The 13051-nt window shown below is 44.6% G+C and overlaps 1 protein-coding gene across 1 annotated transcript; it reads left to right on the forward strand.

Moving 5' to 3' along the window:
• The first annotated feature begins 1716 nt into the window (after window positions 1–1716).
• Window positions 1717–5032, forward strand: NPY2R (neuropeptide Y receptor Y2). The gene has a single exon (XM_035112915.2). It carries the CDS (start codon window positions 1970–1972, stop codon window positions 3104–3106), a length of 1137 nt encoding a protein of 378 aa, XP_034968806.1. The 5' UTR covers window positions 1717–1969; the 3' UTR covers window positions 3107–5032.
• The last annotated feature ends 8019 nt before the right edge of the window (window positions 5033–13051 follow it).

The raw sequence follows: 13051 nt of genomic DNA on the forward strand, positions 1-13051 counted from the left end.
CTTATTGTTTATTGCAGGGTACAACTTGTACTCCTGAAAGCTAGCTGCTTTGCTACACTGACCTTTTAAAGGGACAGGGGGGAACTTCATGTTTTAGTTCTGTTTAGATGGTCGTAGATGTGTCTGTTTTTTCAGTCCCTCTGTCACTCCTTTCTGGAGTTTAAAAGAAAATGTGTGGTGTCCATGACATGTAGCTTCTAAAATTCTCCTTTACTTGAGGGTATTACTTTCAAATCATCTGTATCATGAGCAGCGTGCTGAGAGTCACAAAAATGAACTACATTTCTAGCAGGAGCATCTGGGAAATGCTTCCTATGTATATTCCCTGGGCATGAAAGGTATTATGTGTGTACATACGTCTTTATTTATTTCAGTTATAGCCCACCTTAACTCCAAGGAGCTCAAGACGACAAATGTGGTTCTCTCTCCACCTTCCTTCATTTTATCCTCACAACCCAGTGAAGTAGGCTAAGCTGAGAGACTGTGGCTGCCCCAACGCACCCGGTCAGCTTCATTGCCAAGTGGGCACTAGAATCCTGGTCTTGCTGGTCCTCGTCTGGCACTCTAACCACCACAAAACACTGGCTCTGCTTGTGGGGAAATCACATGAGGTGACTGACTTTAGCTTTCTGCATCAGTTGGTGGAGCCACTCAGCTGACCTTCTGTCACTGCTGCTTACCAGAAGGTGGAGGGAAGAGGTTGGCACAGTGGAAATGTACTGGCAAGAACACTGGATTGCCACCGCTGGTGTGTTCGTACCACGCTGACCTCACTGCTGCCACCTTCCCTCTACTTCCAAGTAAACGGCAGCAATACGGGCAGCAGGTCGGGTGAGTACCATTGCCCTGTTCTGTACCGGTATATATCTGGTTCATGAAATTGATTTTCAGTGAGTTGTGTAGCTGAGACCTATAATTTTATTTGTATATTTTCATGAATGATCCATTAGAGTTCTCCTCCAATGAATTTTGCCATATGCAGTTCAAAATCCTTAGCTGTGAAGGGCAGAGGAGCAGTCCAGAGGTATTTAAAAGTGCTGCCACATGCCTTCTGCTGAAGCTGAAATGATTCCACCCCCATCCTTGAAGTTCTTCTTTATTAATGGCATTGGTGAATATTCCCTGAAATTTATTTGACTATGCAAATATTCTACATTCTGAAATAGGATTTGACATTCAATTTTCAGTAGAAGGTCAGGGCACATTCATAATGTCTGACATGTAGCACTCAACATTTGATAGGATCTGAGAGCTGACATACAGTACCAGCCAATGTTTGCCAATTAGAACTGTACAACATCTTCCCAGTTATTGTGGATATTTCTGCCTGGCCTAACATTATCATCCCATGTACAGGACAGCTTCTGCCAAAGTAGACACACAATTTGGGGGAGCAGCAAATGGTTTGTTTACATATTAGTTTGCATCCAGGGACAGTGGCTTATCATTACCCCTTGAAAGGGCTGGCTGGCTTTCTGTTGTTTGTGATGCCTGGCTGTTGCTTAAAAGACCAGCTTAGGAGAAGAGGAATCTCGGCTCCCAGTACAGTGCTGTGGTGGGAAGAAAAATGCAGCAGAGAACAGTTTCTCTCACCATCACAGCACTGAGCTTGTGAGAAAGGAACCTTTCCTCATAACATAACACTGTGATGGGAACACTCCACTGCTTCTCTGCAGATCAACAGGTCATAGTATCTGAAAGCTGCGTGTGGTGAGAATGTGTGTATTATGTCTATATTAAAGATGAAGCAACTGAGTCTGAGATATATTTGCTTGCCTAGGGTCCCTAAAAATTCAGGGCTGAGATGCAGTTTGAAGCAGGGAGCTCCCAGTCCAATTCATTTAACCAACACCCTACCTCGGGGTAAACCTCCTGACTTTGCCCCTTTTTAACATGTCCATCATCTTGGTGTTCTTTGTAGGGGAAGAATACGGCTTGTGTGTTGAAATTTATCACACCTACAGAGAACATGGGGCTGATGGGAGGATCCAAAATTATGGAGAACCGGACAAGACTAACTAAAACGGACCTCTACTCCAGACTGAACTTGCCACCAGGCTTCGAGCCCAAGCAAGATCTGAAGGATAGCACCAATTTAGTGGAGGTGCAGATCGTCCTCATCTGTGCCTACTGCGTCATCATTTTGCTCGGGTTAGTGGGCAACTCCTTGGTGATTCACGTGGTGATCAAGTTCAAGAGCATGCGCACAGTGACCAACTTCTTCATTGCCAACTTGGCCGTGGCCGATCTGCTGGTGAACACGCTCTGCCTGCCATTCACATTAGTTTACACATTGCTGGGAGAATGGAAGCTGGGTTCTGTGCTGTGCCACCTCGTGCCGTACGCCCAAGGCCTTGCCGTTCAGGTATCCATAGTGACGTTGACTGTGATAGCCTTGGACCGGCACCGCTGCATTGTGTATCACCTCGAGAGCAAAATTTCCAAGAGGATCAGCTTCTTGATCATTGGGGTGGCCTGGGCTGTCAGTGCCATCTTGGCCAGTCCTCTGGCTATCTTCCGGGAGTATTTCTCCATTGAGCTCAACCAGGACTTGAAGATGGTGGTCTGCGCTGAGGCCTGGCCCAGGGAAGGGCTGGTCAATTATGGCACCATTTACAGCGTCTTGATGTTCCTGATCCAATATGTCTTGCCTCTGGCCATCATCTCCTATGCCTATATCCGTATCTGGAGTAAGCTAAAGAACCACATCAGTCCTGGGGCGGCGGGGGACCATTACCACCAGAGGCGTCGGAAAACTACCAAGATGCTGGTGTGTGTCGTGGTGGTGTTTGGGGTCTGCTGGCTGCCCTTCCACATCTTTCAACTTGTCAGCGATATTGACGGCAGCGTGTTGCATTTGCAGGAATACAAACTGATCTACACACTCTTTCATGTCATTGCTATGTGCTCCACTTTTGCCAACCCACTCCTCTATGGCTGGATGAACAGCAACTACAGAACAGCTTTCCTGACTGCTTTCCGGTGTGAACAGCGGCTGGATTCCATCCACCCAGAGGTATCGCCTGCACTGAAAGCCAAGAAAAAGCTGGAAGCCAAGGAGGAGCATTGCAGTGGACCCCCGTTTTCTCAGCCTACAAGTGTCTAGGGGGGGGGGTCAAACTAGATGTGGCAGTGGGCGTACACATACACATATCCGTCGCTCTTTCTCTTTTTGCAGCTAACAGGTATGGTGGCGATATGGATTGGGACCAGGGGCAGAGGGGGAGAAAAGCCATTTAACCTTTCCCTTGTGCCATCTTCCTGATGGAAATTGCTCCTCCCAGCTGGCATTTGCCCTGATAGGAAAAGCAAAGGTGCAAGTAGCAGATGGTGGGGCCAGGGGGTCATGAGTAGGAAAACAATGCAGGCAGAAAGGGTTAAGCCCCTTTCCCTTGTGGCTCTGGCCCAATCCTCACCCAATTTGCATTTGCATTTAAAGAGAGAGAAGTGCATTCACACATCTCTATTGCACTTCTTGTTTGACCCCAAGAAAGCAGTGAAGCTGGACAAGGAATGTGAGTGAGCGCCAGGGGAAATAGTTTCATGCTGATGCATTGTTGGATGTGCTCAGATGTACTGTTGACTCATATAAATCTTATGAACTGGGTGCAATTTGAGAACATTTCCAAGGCCATTTGTCATCAAGTATAATGTCAACTCCAAAGAACTATAAAAGACTAAGCCAGTGTTTGGTTGCGTACAGTGAATTCAGAAGCACAGCCAGCAGTAACGCAGAAGAAACGGGTTGGCCATTGTCAATGCACATTTTAAAAAGTGGAGGAGATAAGACATTGGTAGTTGGAGGCAGATGACAATAAACATTTGACTGCTTGGAACATTGCACAGTCCTTTTAGGCCACAGGATCAAACTACCCTCTAGTGGCAAAGCTGCAAATGGCTGTTGAAGTTCAAACTTGCTGCATCTTCCTTTCTGAAAGAAGTGGGTTTCCTAAAAGACTTTACATGAAAGATGTGTTTCCCTATTGAAGTTAGAAACAAGGTCAGTGAAACACCTACTTTTTAGCCATTTGCAATGAAGCAATGAAATTCTGGAAGGGCAAACCACAGATTTCAAGATTAGGCTTCTATTAGCACCACACTTGAAGTTTGTATAATGAAAGTGGTACCCAGCTTGGTATTGTGCAATCAGTTACTGATGGATTGAGCACCTGCAAGGCATCCTGTGAACCCTGTGTGCCAGCTTGGCCCTGTGACCGTGGATTCCTGGGGCCGTAGGTGACATGCAGCGTGCATGGCCCTGGCACTGAAATTTATGGGTGCCCAGCCCTTTCATGGGGAATTTTGTGGGTGCTTGGGCACCCAGGACCTCAGGAAGTTTGCACTTATGCTGTGAACTGTTTTTTAAGTCCTTTTTGGGAAGGAGAAGGTCAGGGGGGGGGAGAGTTTTACATTAAAGTGGTCCAAACTTTTCTGCAATTGGTTCTGACAGAAGTGGACATTTCTTTGTTCCTTTACAATGATTTTGTGCTATTCATCCGCTCACCAATAGCACCATGCTTATTTCTTCTGCTAATTTATTTTAGCAGAGACCAAAAACTAGCCCTCTCAATGATCCTAGCGCTCAGCTATTTTGCAGTTCTGTCTTGTACCCCTTCCCTCTGCCTTTTCAGACCAGTGTTGCAAAAAATTTAACAGGATGCACTGGGGGGGGGGCTGCGGTGCCAATTCATGGTTTTTCAAACATTTCAGTTAAAAATCTGAGCCTGCCAATGGGAAAATTAGTAATGGATGAGGAACTAAGAAGTAAAGCAAGTGTACTGGTGTGGATCCCTGTTTTATTCTCAAGGCAAGTCTGGGTATTTTGGGTGCATACATACCTTTATATGAGGAAACTGCAAATGCTTGAACTTTCAGGTATCTTATAGTCTGACCCATACCTGAGTGATTGAAGGCAATCCTGTTTGTTCTCAGTGGTGTTAAATTGACTCAGATATTAGTATTCATTTTAAATGGATTGCAGATTGAGCTGCTGGCACTGTTAACACATCAAGCTTGAAACTCTTCCTGCTTTATTGCTAGATGATAAAAAAGGACAGTAGAAACGCTGCCCGTCTTGCTCAATGGTAATTCTTTTTTTGTTTTGTTTCTTGTTCTTGTGGTTTGTGCTTTTATGTCACGCATCTTGCCTGGGATCTGCGCCCGTCATTGCACTCTGTGCAATTAAATATGTTCAAATAGAATGTAAGCTAGACATCCGTATGCTGCTGTGTATACCACCAAATGAATTTTGCATGTGTGTTTGTTAAGAGTTCCATTCTGTTTGCTCAGGTATAAGACTTGACTCTCCTGTAAATGCACAGCTATGAATGGCAATGCACACTTCTTCAGCGTATATGGTTTGCCTTTTTCAAACAAACAAACAAACCCTGGAATCATTAAAGTTATCAAAACAAAGGATCATTGCTGGTGAATGAATGAATGAATAATTTATTACGGTCGAAGACCAACTTTTGAAAACACATTTGGGAGAACAATCCCGAAGTACAAAACATATATAAAAAACTTTATACATCAATAAAATTAATATTTATAAATGCAATGAGCATAAAACTGCTTAAAACTTAAAAAAACTGCCACAGAGTACTGGCCCTGGGTCGGAATTAGGGAATTAGGGACTTTCAAACGAACTGGTTTGTCTCAGGGGAAGGCCTCTGTCTGCAGATCTGGACACAGAATCTGGCAACCGTCCAGGTTGTCTTCTGGTCTTTGCCTAACAGGAGCATGGCATATATTTGCTTTTCCGGGATGTCAACTAACCTCACTAGTATGGAATCCAAGGTCTCCCTATGTGCCTCTTCATAGAAGGGACAGCTAAAGAAAAGGTGCTCTGGGCTACTTATTTTCCCCATTGAGCAGGTGCAAGTCTTTGAGCATATGGAACTTTTTTGTAGGATCCTTGCAAGACAGGCGTGGGCAGGGCTGAGCTTCTGGCAAGTGTGAAAGCCCTTCTTGCATTTTTGGCTAAGAGAAAGGAGAGGTTAGCTGCCGGAGCAGCTATATATCTCTCAGTTTCTCTAATTTTGTATTCGGGGCTGTGGCAGTTTACTCCATCTGCACAGAACCCCCAGATGTTTCACGGTCCGTTGGTACCTGCACCAACCACATTTTAATTCCGCTGCCACCAACCAGTATATGTCTGGTAATCTCCCCACTCACTCCAGTCAGGGATAACGTTGGAACAAACTGTGTTTCTTTAGATTCAGTACATAAGTATGTAGTTTCCAAAAGATTAGTTCTTATTTTCTTTCATAACAGTTCCTATACCAGCCTATACCTATAGCTTCTAATCAATAACAGTTCCAAACTCTCTCTCCCTTCTGGTTACCTCGCTACCTCTGCCTCACCCTCAGACTCTCTCAACTCCCCCCCCCGAACTCTCAGCCACACCTCCTCAAACCTCCCACAACAAGCCCCAACAGCAACAACCCTTCTCCTCCCAGGGGTGGGTTTATATAGTCCTCCTAACTCCGCCCCCTAGGGTTCTAACTGGCTAATCCCTTTAACTCCTTCTATGCTGTCCCTAAATTTGGGTGATCGTCACAGGGGCATCTTGAGCAGTCCTGTTGTCTCTCGATGTCTATGATTCTTTGTCTGACCGTGGCTTTTGCTTGGCTCAACCCCATACTTAAAAGGGCTTGGGGAGCAAAACCCATTTCCTGGAGAGTGTTCAGGACTGCTATCAGCCAGCCTGACTGGAACTGATCGCAGAGGATCAATGGAGCTATTCCTCGAGGGAGCAGATTTAATGTCAGCCATTTGTAAATTGATGATAGGCAGATGGAAGCCTCCACTCTCATCATCCCCGTTTCTAGTCTAACCCATGCGTTTGAGACACATCTGGGGACATGTAGGAGAGCTCTAAGAAATTTAGATTGCACGCGCTCCAGGGGAGAGAAGGATGAGGAAGGTGGACCCAGAAAGGCTCCATAAAGGAGCTGTGTCATTGATGGTGTGTTTTCCCCACCCACATTTCGGGCCAAACTAGATGTGGTGCATCATTGGAGTCATTTCTTTAAATGTGGGTAAGCCATGAAAAAAGGAGGGTGCAGGGGGATGGAATTCAAGGAGCAAATGCTACATGAGTCACAATCCTTGCTACACAGGAAGCTGCCTTATTACTGAGTCAATGGCTGCTAAGCTATGATTGTTCTGTTGGCGACAGTATCCCTCTGAATATCCATTCCTGGGAATATATGGGCCCTGTGATAAAAGAGTGCTATAGATGGGCCTTTGGCCTGATCCAGCTGGGCTCTTAGACAGGGGTCCATCTTGTGCTGTATTGTCTGCACTGACTGGTGGCAGCTCTCCACAGTTTCAATCGGAGGATAAACCCAGGCATATCTGGAGATGCTGGGGATCGAACCCTGAGACCTTCTGCATGCAAGGCAGATGTTCTACCATTGAGCTATGGCAGACTCCACCCTTGCTCACTGCTTGCTTCTATGGGGTTAGTTCTTTGACCTTGCTTTTGCTTCATCTGGCTTCCATTAATCCAAGTCAGCTTGGCTCAGAAAAAGGATCAGGACAGAAAAGAGGGGGCAAACTCTGGTGCTCAATGAAGCGAAAAAGAAAAAAGGTACTTCTACATGTTTTGAAGTTAACTCCTTCAGGAGCTATGGACAGAAACAATGAACAGCATTAGTAACACGATTTGTAAAAATAGAACGTAAGTAACACACATGTTATAGAACATTTACATCGTCCAAAAGTCTATTAAATGCATAACACAAAATCTAGCTCTCCTGCACATTTAAACCCATATCACACTTCAAAAAAATGAAAAAGTAGAAACAATGTTTGCCAGGTACCAAACTTAGACCTTAGCCATGAAATGTTAAAACCTCATTTTTTTTCCTCTGAAGAGTGAATAGTAATTTATCTTAAATGTAAATATAATCTTGATCTTCAGATGCTCACCACCAGCCCTAACATTTACCAAACATGCAGAAAAAATGTGCCTGAAATGAAGGTAAGTACAGTTATGTGGCGGGCCAATATATGACCAGGGCAGACCTGCATTTCATGAAACATAAGATTGCAGCTAGGATTTGCCCCTGGAGGCGCCCTGAAATATCAGTCATGGGGGCTGAGTATGGAAGCAGCTAATAAATTGCTTCCTGTGCTTCAACATGGGAGATGCCTGAGCCTATGATACCATGCCCTGTAGGGTGTGTGTGTGTGTGTGTGTGTGTGTGTGTGTGTGTGTGTGGCTTCTCAGATTGGGGTTTCTCAGTTTTGTTTGAACTCCAAGATCTACCAGTGGGAGCCAGGTGCAAAAGACATGTTGTTAGAATGAAAGAGCAGGGGGCCTCTGAGGACATTTCCCCTAAGAGTCCTCTCCTGGTTTCATCTCTACATTTCAACAGCCTAGTATAGGTATGGAAAGTTATTTTGCTGCTGATAATGTTAAAGAGTCAGAAGGCAGGAACATTGCCGAACAACCGCAAATTACCCAGAGATCGGTCAGTAGATGCTGGTCTACTTTTTGATTATATGACAAGTAATCAGTTCCCTTTAATAACTATGAGGTGGGACAATTGTGCCTGCATGTATTTCAAGGACAAGTTCAGCAAACACAAAAGTTCAGCAACACCATTAAAAATAAGAACATATGTAAAACATTTAAAATAATTTAAAAATATGTACAGCAATCACATACTCGCTCCTAGATGATACAGAGCTGCGCTTGGCAGTCCTGTTTCCTATAAATGTGTCTGCAGGTGGTGTTCAATTGGTGGGGTGGGGGGAGAGGAAGGAAAGAGTGATTCAGCTTGAAAACATCTGGGCCTTCCTATATGCCCAACGAGGCTCTTTGTGAAAGGCACCTCTCTGCAATAAGAAGCAAATGGAGAGAGGTCCAACCAGATTAACTTAGCTCAGAGGAGTTTTGTGCCGTAACTAAAGTTGTGCCCTGGGAATACCATGGCAGCTTGAGTGGGCCGCTTCCACACTCATAGCATGCAGCTCCAACCCCTCAAGTTATTTGCAAGCCGGTGACTTTTTCCCAGAGAGTACATATGCAAGAGTTCTCTGATGCACCTGAAGCAACTCACATGTTATTATCTCCGGCAAATGCAAAGCAAGTACTGTATAATGAATGCAGACATCAGTCAGAAGCATGTGAACTGCTTCCTAAGCACCATAGATAGATGCAGAAAGGTCAGCCGCTCTCTTTCAGAGGTGGGGAGCATGTGGCTTTCCAGATGGTGTTTGACTCCAATTCCCATCAGCCACAGCCAGCATGGCCGATGGGACAAGTTGATTTCCTCTCCCAAGTGGAAACCAACCAAGCCAGCTAACTACTATTGTTTCAGCGAAACTACCCAATCTCTCCTCATTTCCCCACAGGGTACTACTTCAGCTACCCTGCACCCACACAGCACCCTGCCTTTGCTTCTGTTTAAGAACTGTTGAACAATCATGTTGTTGCCTTATCCATTTTGCTAATTATTCTATTAAAAAAATATGAGCATTTGAAAACAGTGCAAAGCAAATGAAGATGCTATTTAACTTTTGCAGGAATAGTTAATGCCACAGGCAGTCCTGCTTATGTGTTTTTTTGGGGGCACGTTGATGAATAAATATTGTGGTGACCCTACGTCATGTGAAATGCTTGGTACAGAATGCATAGTTTCACAAGACATAAGAGGCACAAAGGCTTTATTTTCTTCAAATGGAGGAATAACAATGAGAAAGTTAAATGTAGTGTACAAATGATAGTGCATATTGTTTATCAAGCTGTGGGATAAAACTCCTTTTCATATTATATTTCCTGGCAAATGAAAAAAGGACAGGAACACAGGGAGCTGGCAAAAGACCATTGGCCCAGCTAGCTCAGTATTAACTACAATGATTGGCAGCAGCTGTCCAGATTTTCTTTCCCAGACCTTGATGCTGAAACTTGGAGCGTTTGTATGCAAAGCATTTACTTCACCACTGAGCTCTGGCTGAAGATCACATCACCCATACTGTTTGATTAAATATCCTTTCTCTCTGCCTTGTTCTTCATTTTTGGAAGTTAGCTGGGCGAACTGGCCTTGTTCAAAACTTGCAAAACACTTTGCTCTTCTCCGGCCATGTAGAGGGTCACTTGAAACATGCCTGGCTTCCAGCGAGGTCCACCTGTTCCCTTTCTCAGAAAGTCTAGAAGAGTGCAACCCTATATGTCTCTACTCAGAAGCACGTTCCATGGTTTTCAATGAAGCCTACTCCCAGGAATGTCTGTATAGTGGGTTGCAAGTTTAAACTCTTTTATCTACTGATGTTGTTTCTGCTACTGGGTCTATTCAGAAGCAGCTCACTGTGTGAGATGGGGTGGAGCTGCTCACTTCCTGGCAAATGAGTCACTGTTGCCTGGAAGTAGAGGGAAGGGAAGAGGCAGCAGGGAAGTCAGCATGCTGCACCAGCAGAACAAGTCCCGTGCTCCTTGCAGTATTTTTGCACCCCAACAAACTCCCTACCGCCAGGGCCGTCTTAAGCGTAGCTGGCGCCCTGGCGCTGTGGTGTGAACTGTCCCTCCGGCGCCCCCCCTGTTTCCAAGTGCATGGCTGTCTGGAGGGCACAGCGTGCAGCGCCCCCCTGACAGCCCGGTGCCCTGGCGCTCTGTGCCACCCAGCCTTGCCTTAGGGCCGGCCCTGCCTACCGCATCACTATTTCCTTCCAGGTAAGCAACAGTGACCCACCTGCTGGGAAGCTGGTGTAGTGGCCCAACTCACCATGTAAGCCAGTTCTGATTCAAGTGTATACAGCTGTTCCTTGGAAGTCAAACAGAATCCGTTCTGGAAGTCCATCTGACTTCCAAAACATTCGAAAAACCAAAGCGCAGCTTCTGATTGGCTGCAGGAAGCTCCTGCAGCCAATCGGAAGCAGCTGAAACCATATCAGACGTTTGGCTTCCTAAAGAACGTTAAAAAACCGGAACACTCACTTCTGGGTTTCGATCATTTGGGAGCCGATTTGTTCGGGAGCCAAGGCATTCAAGATCCAAGGTACGACTGTAATAGAAATTTAGCTTTGCACAATTGAAGTGGATTAAAGCACGGTCACTCTGGCACAACAAATCTGCTTTTTAAAAACATGCCTCATTGGGAAAGTCATGGGGAGATGTAGTGAAAAGTGTGAGGTGAACAAATGATTAACTGGAAGATGTGTGAACACCCTGCAAGCAAATCAAAATGAGTGCTGATTGTGATATAACCACCACATAAACAAATAATGACAAATGCTCAGTAACAACCTATACGTAAACTTTGTGGAAGTAAAACAGGATGAAGAAGCAGGTCATCTGGAGAAGCCCTAAGTCAAACATCGGAGCAAGTCACAGTCTCAAAGTGTTGAACAAGTACTTATTAATCATTGCATTATCGTTGTAAAGAGGATAAATGGCTCGAGACAGGTAGCCAAATGGGTAGAATGAAACACTAAATGGTGAGCCTGTGGGGATCTGATGTAGAACTCTGAGCTCTTGTATAGCTTAGAATAAACACCTGGCTCTGCCTCCTGTTTCAGCAAATTTGTAGAAATGAAATATAATGGGGTACATATTTCAAGGAAATGGGGAGGTGGTATTGGGGCACTTAGTGATCCACACAGAACTGAGCAGGCACATAAGCAGAGTTCTAATAGATCCTCACTGGGAATTCAAAGCTGAGCACAGATGGTACATTCCATTAAGGAGAGAAATGCTGCCGGAACAGAAACTCTACATGCTGCCTTGAATCTCCCGCACCGCCTTGACACTGCCTTGCCTGTGTTAAAATGCTGGCTCCAGAGTCTGAGGGGGCTCCCTGGAGTCATAGCTCATACGGTATGCTTTCCTGAGTGGTGGCAAGTTCAAGGTTGCCTTTACAAGATCAGAAAAACAAAGGCAGCTCTGTTAACGCACAATAAGTCCCTTTCCTCTCAAATCCACAGTTGGGTAATGCCAAACAAACATTCACAACATAAAGGACACGGTGCTTTGCAAACAACAGCACCGCCACACACATATTCAAATGTGTTTGTTAAATTGGCATCTCACCTTTCCATCAAAAGGGGTGTGTGTGTAAAATAAAACGCCCAAGAAAAAAAGAAAAGAATAAAAGGACAGGTAAAACATAAAATCAACAAAAGAAAAAGCCCACCTAAAACCAATTACATCATATTTACAAGCTATTTTTACAGCCTGTCTAGATAATGTCTTTGCCTGTTGGTGTAAAGTCATTGGAGATGGGCCTCCCTTGGGAAAGAATTCCAGTTCCTAGGTGCAGCCACCAAGAAGGCCCTCACCTGAATTAAACTAAAGGCCTTATTTCACCCAGATAGCAATATTTTGTAGCAATGTAATAAGGCTTAGCTGGTGCTTTAGTTGGGAGTTTTAAATATATATTTCTTATCCAAAAAGTTAAAGTCAGAGTAGACCCACTGAAGTTAATGGACACGGCTAACTTACAACCTTCATAAAAAAATTCCTTCAGTAGCACCTTAAAGACCAACTAAGTTTATATTTTGGTATGAGCTTTCGTGTGCATGCACACTTCTTCAGATACAGTAGAAACAGAACCTTCAGTTATTGCAGAATTTTCCAGTTACATCCAACACTAGAGAGTCTTGATCTGCCTTAACCTCTACACAAACTGGCTGGAACACTCTTATCCATAAGTGGTTCTAAAAATGAAAATGCTAATGTAAGTATAATATAAAGAAATGTAAAATGTTGTGTCCAGATTGCCTTTTTCCATATCAAATTAGCTGATTTTCTCCTAAAGGGGGGTGTAAAATAGGCAGCAATAAATGACTGCAGGGATATCATGACATTTGGGAGGGTGTGTGTGCATTATTGTGGTGATGGTGGGGTGCGTAAATGGCTGCCCCCACGGGCCAAAAATCAAAATCAAACATTGACCACCTCATTTTCAAACCACCCTAAAACTTCTAGAGTTCGCCCTCCCTGAAGATTACTCCAATACTTTGGATGGCATTTTTTGGCTCCAGAGTCAGGAAAGGATCTGAGCTGAATACTTTGGCTCAGAACTATAAGAAAAACACGGTG

The sequence above is a fragment of the Zootoca vivipara genome, chromosome 9 (assembly GCF_963506605.1).
Source record: "Zootoca vivipara chromosome 9, rZooViv1.1, whole genome shotgun sequence".
Lineage (NCBI taxonomy): Eukaryota > Metazoa > Chordata > Lepidosauria > Squamata > Lacertidae > Zootoca > Zootoca vivipara.

Coding starts and splice junctions, on each gene's coding strand:
- NPY2R (XM_035112915.2), top strand. CDS start 1,970: ATGGGGCTGATGGGAGGATCCAAAATTATGGAGAACCGGACAAGACTA.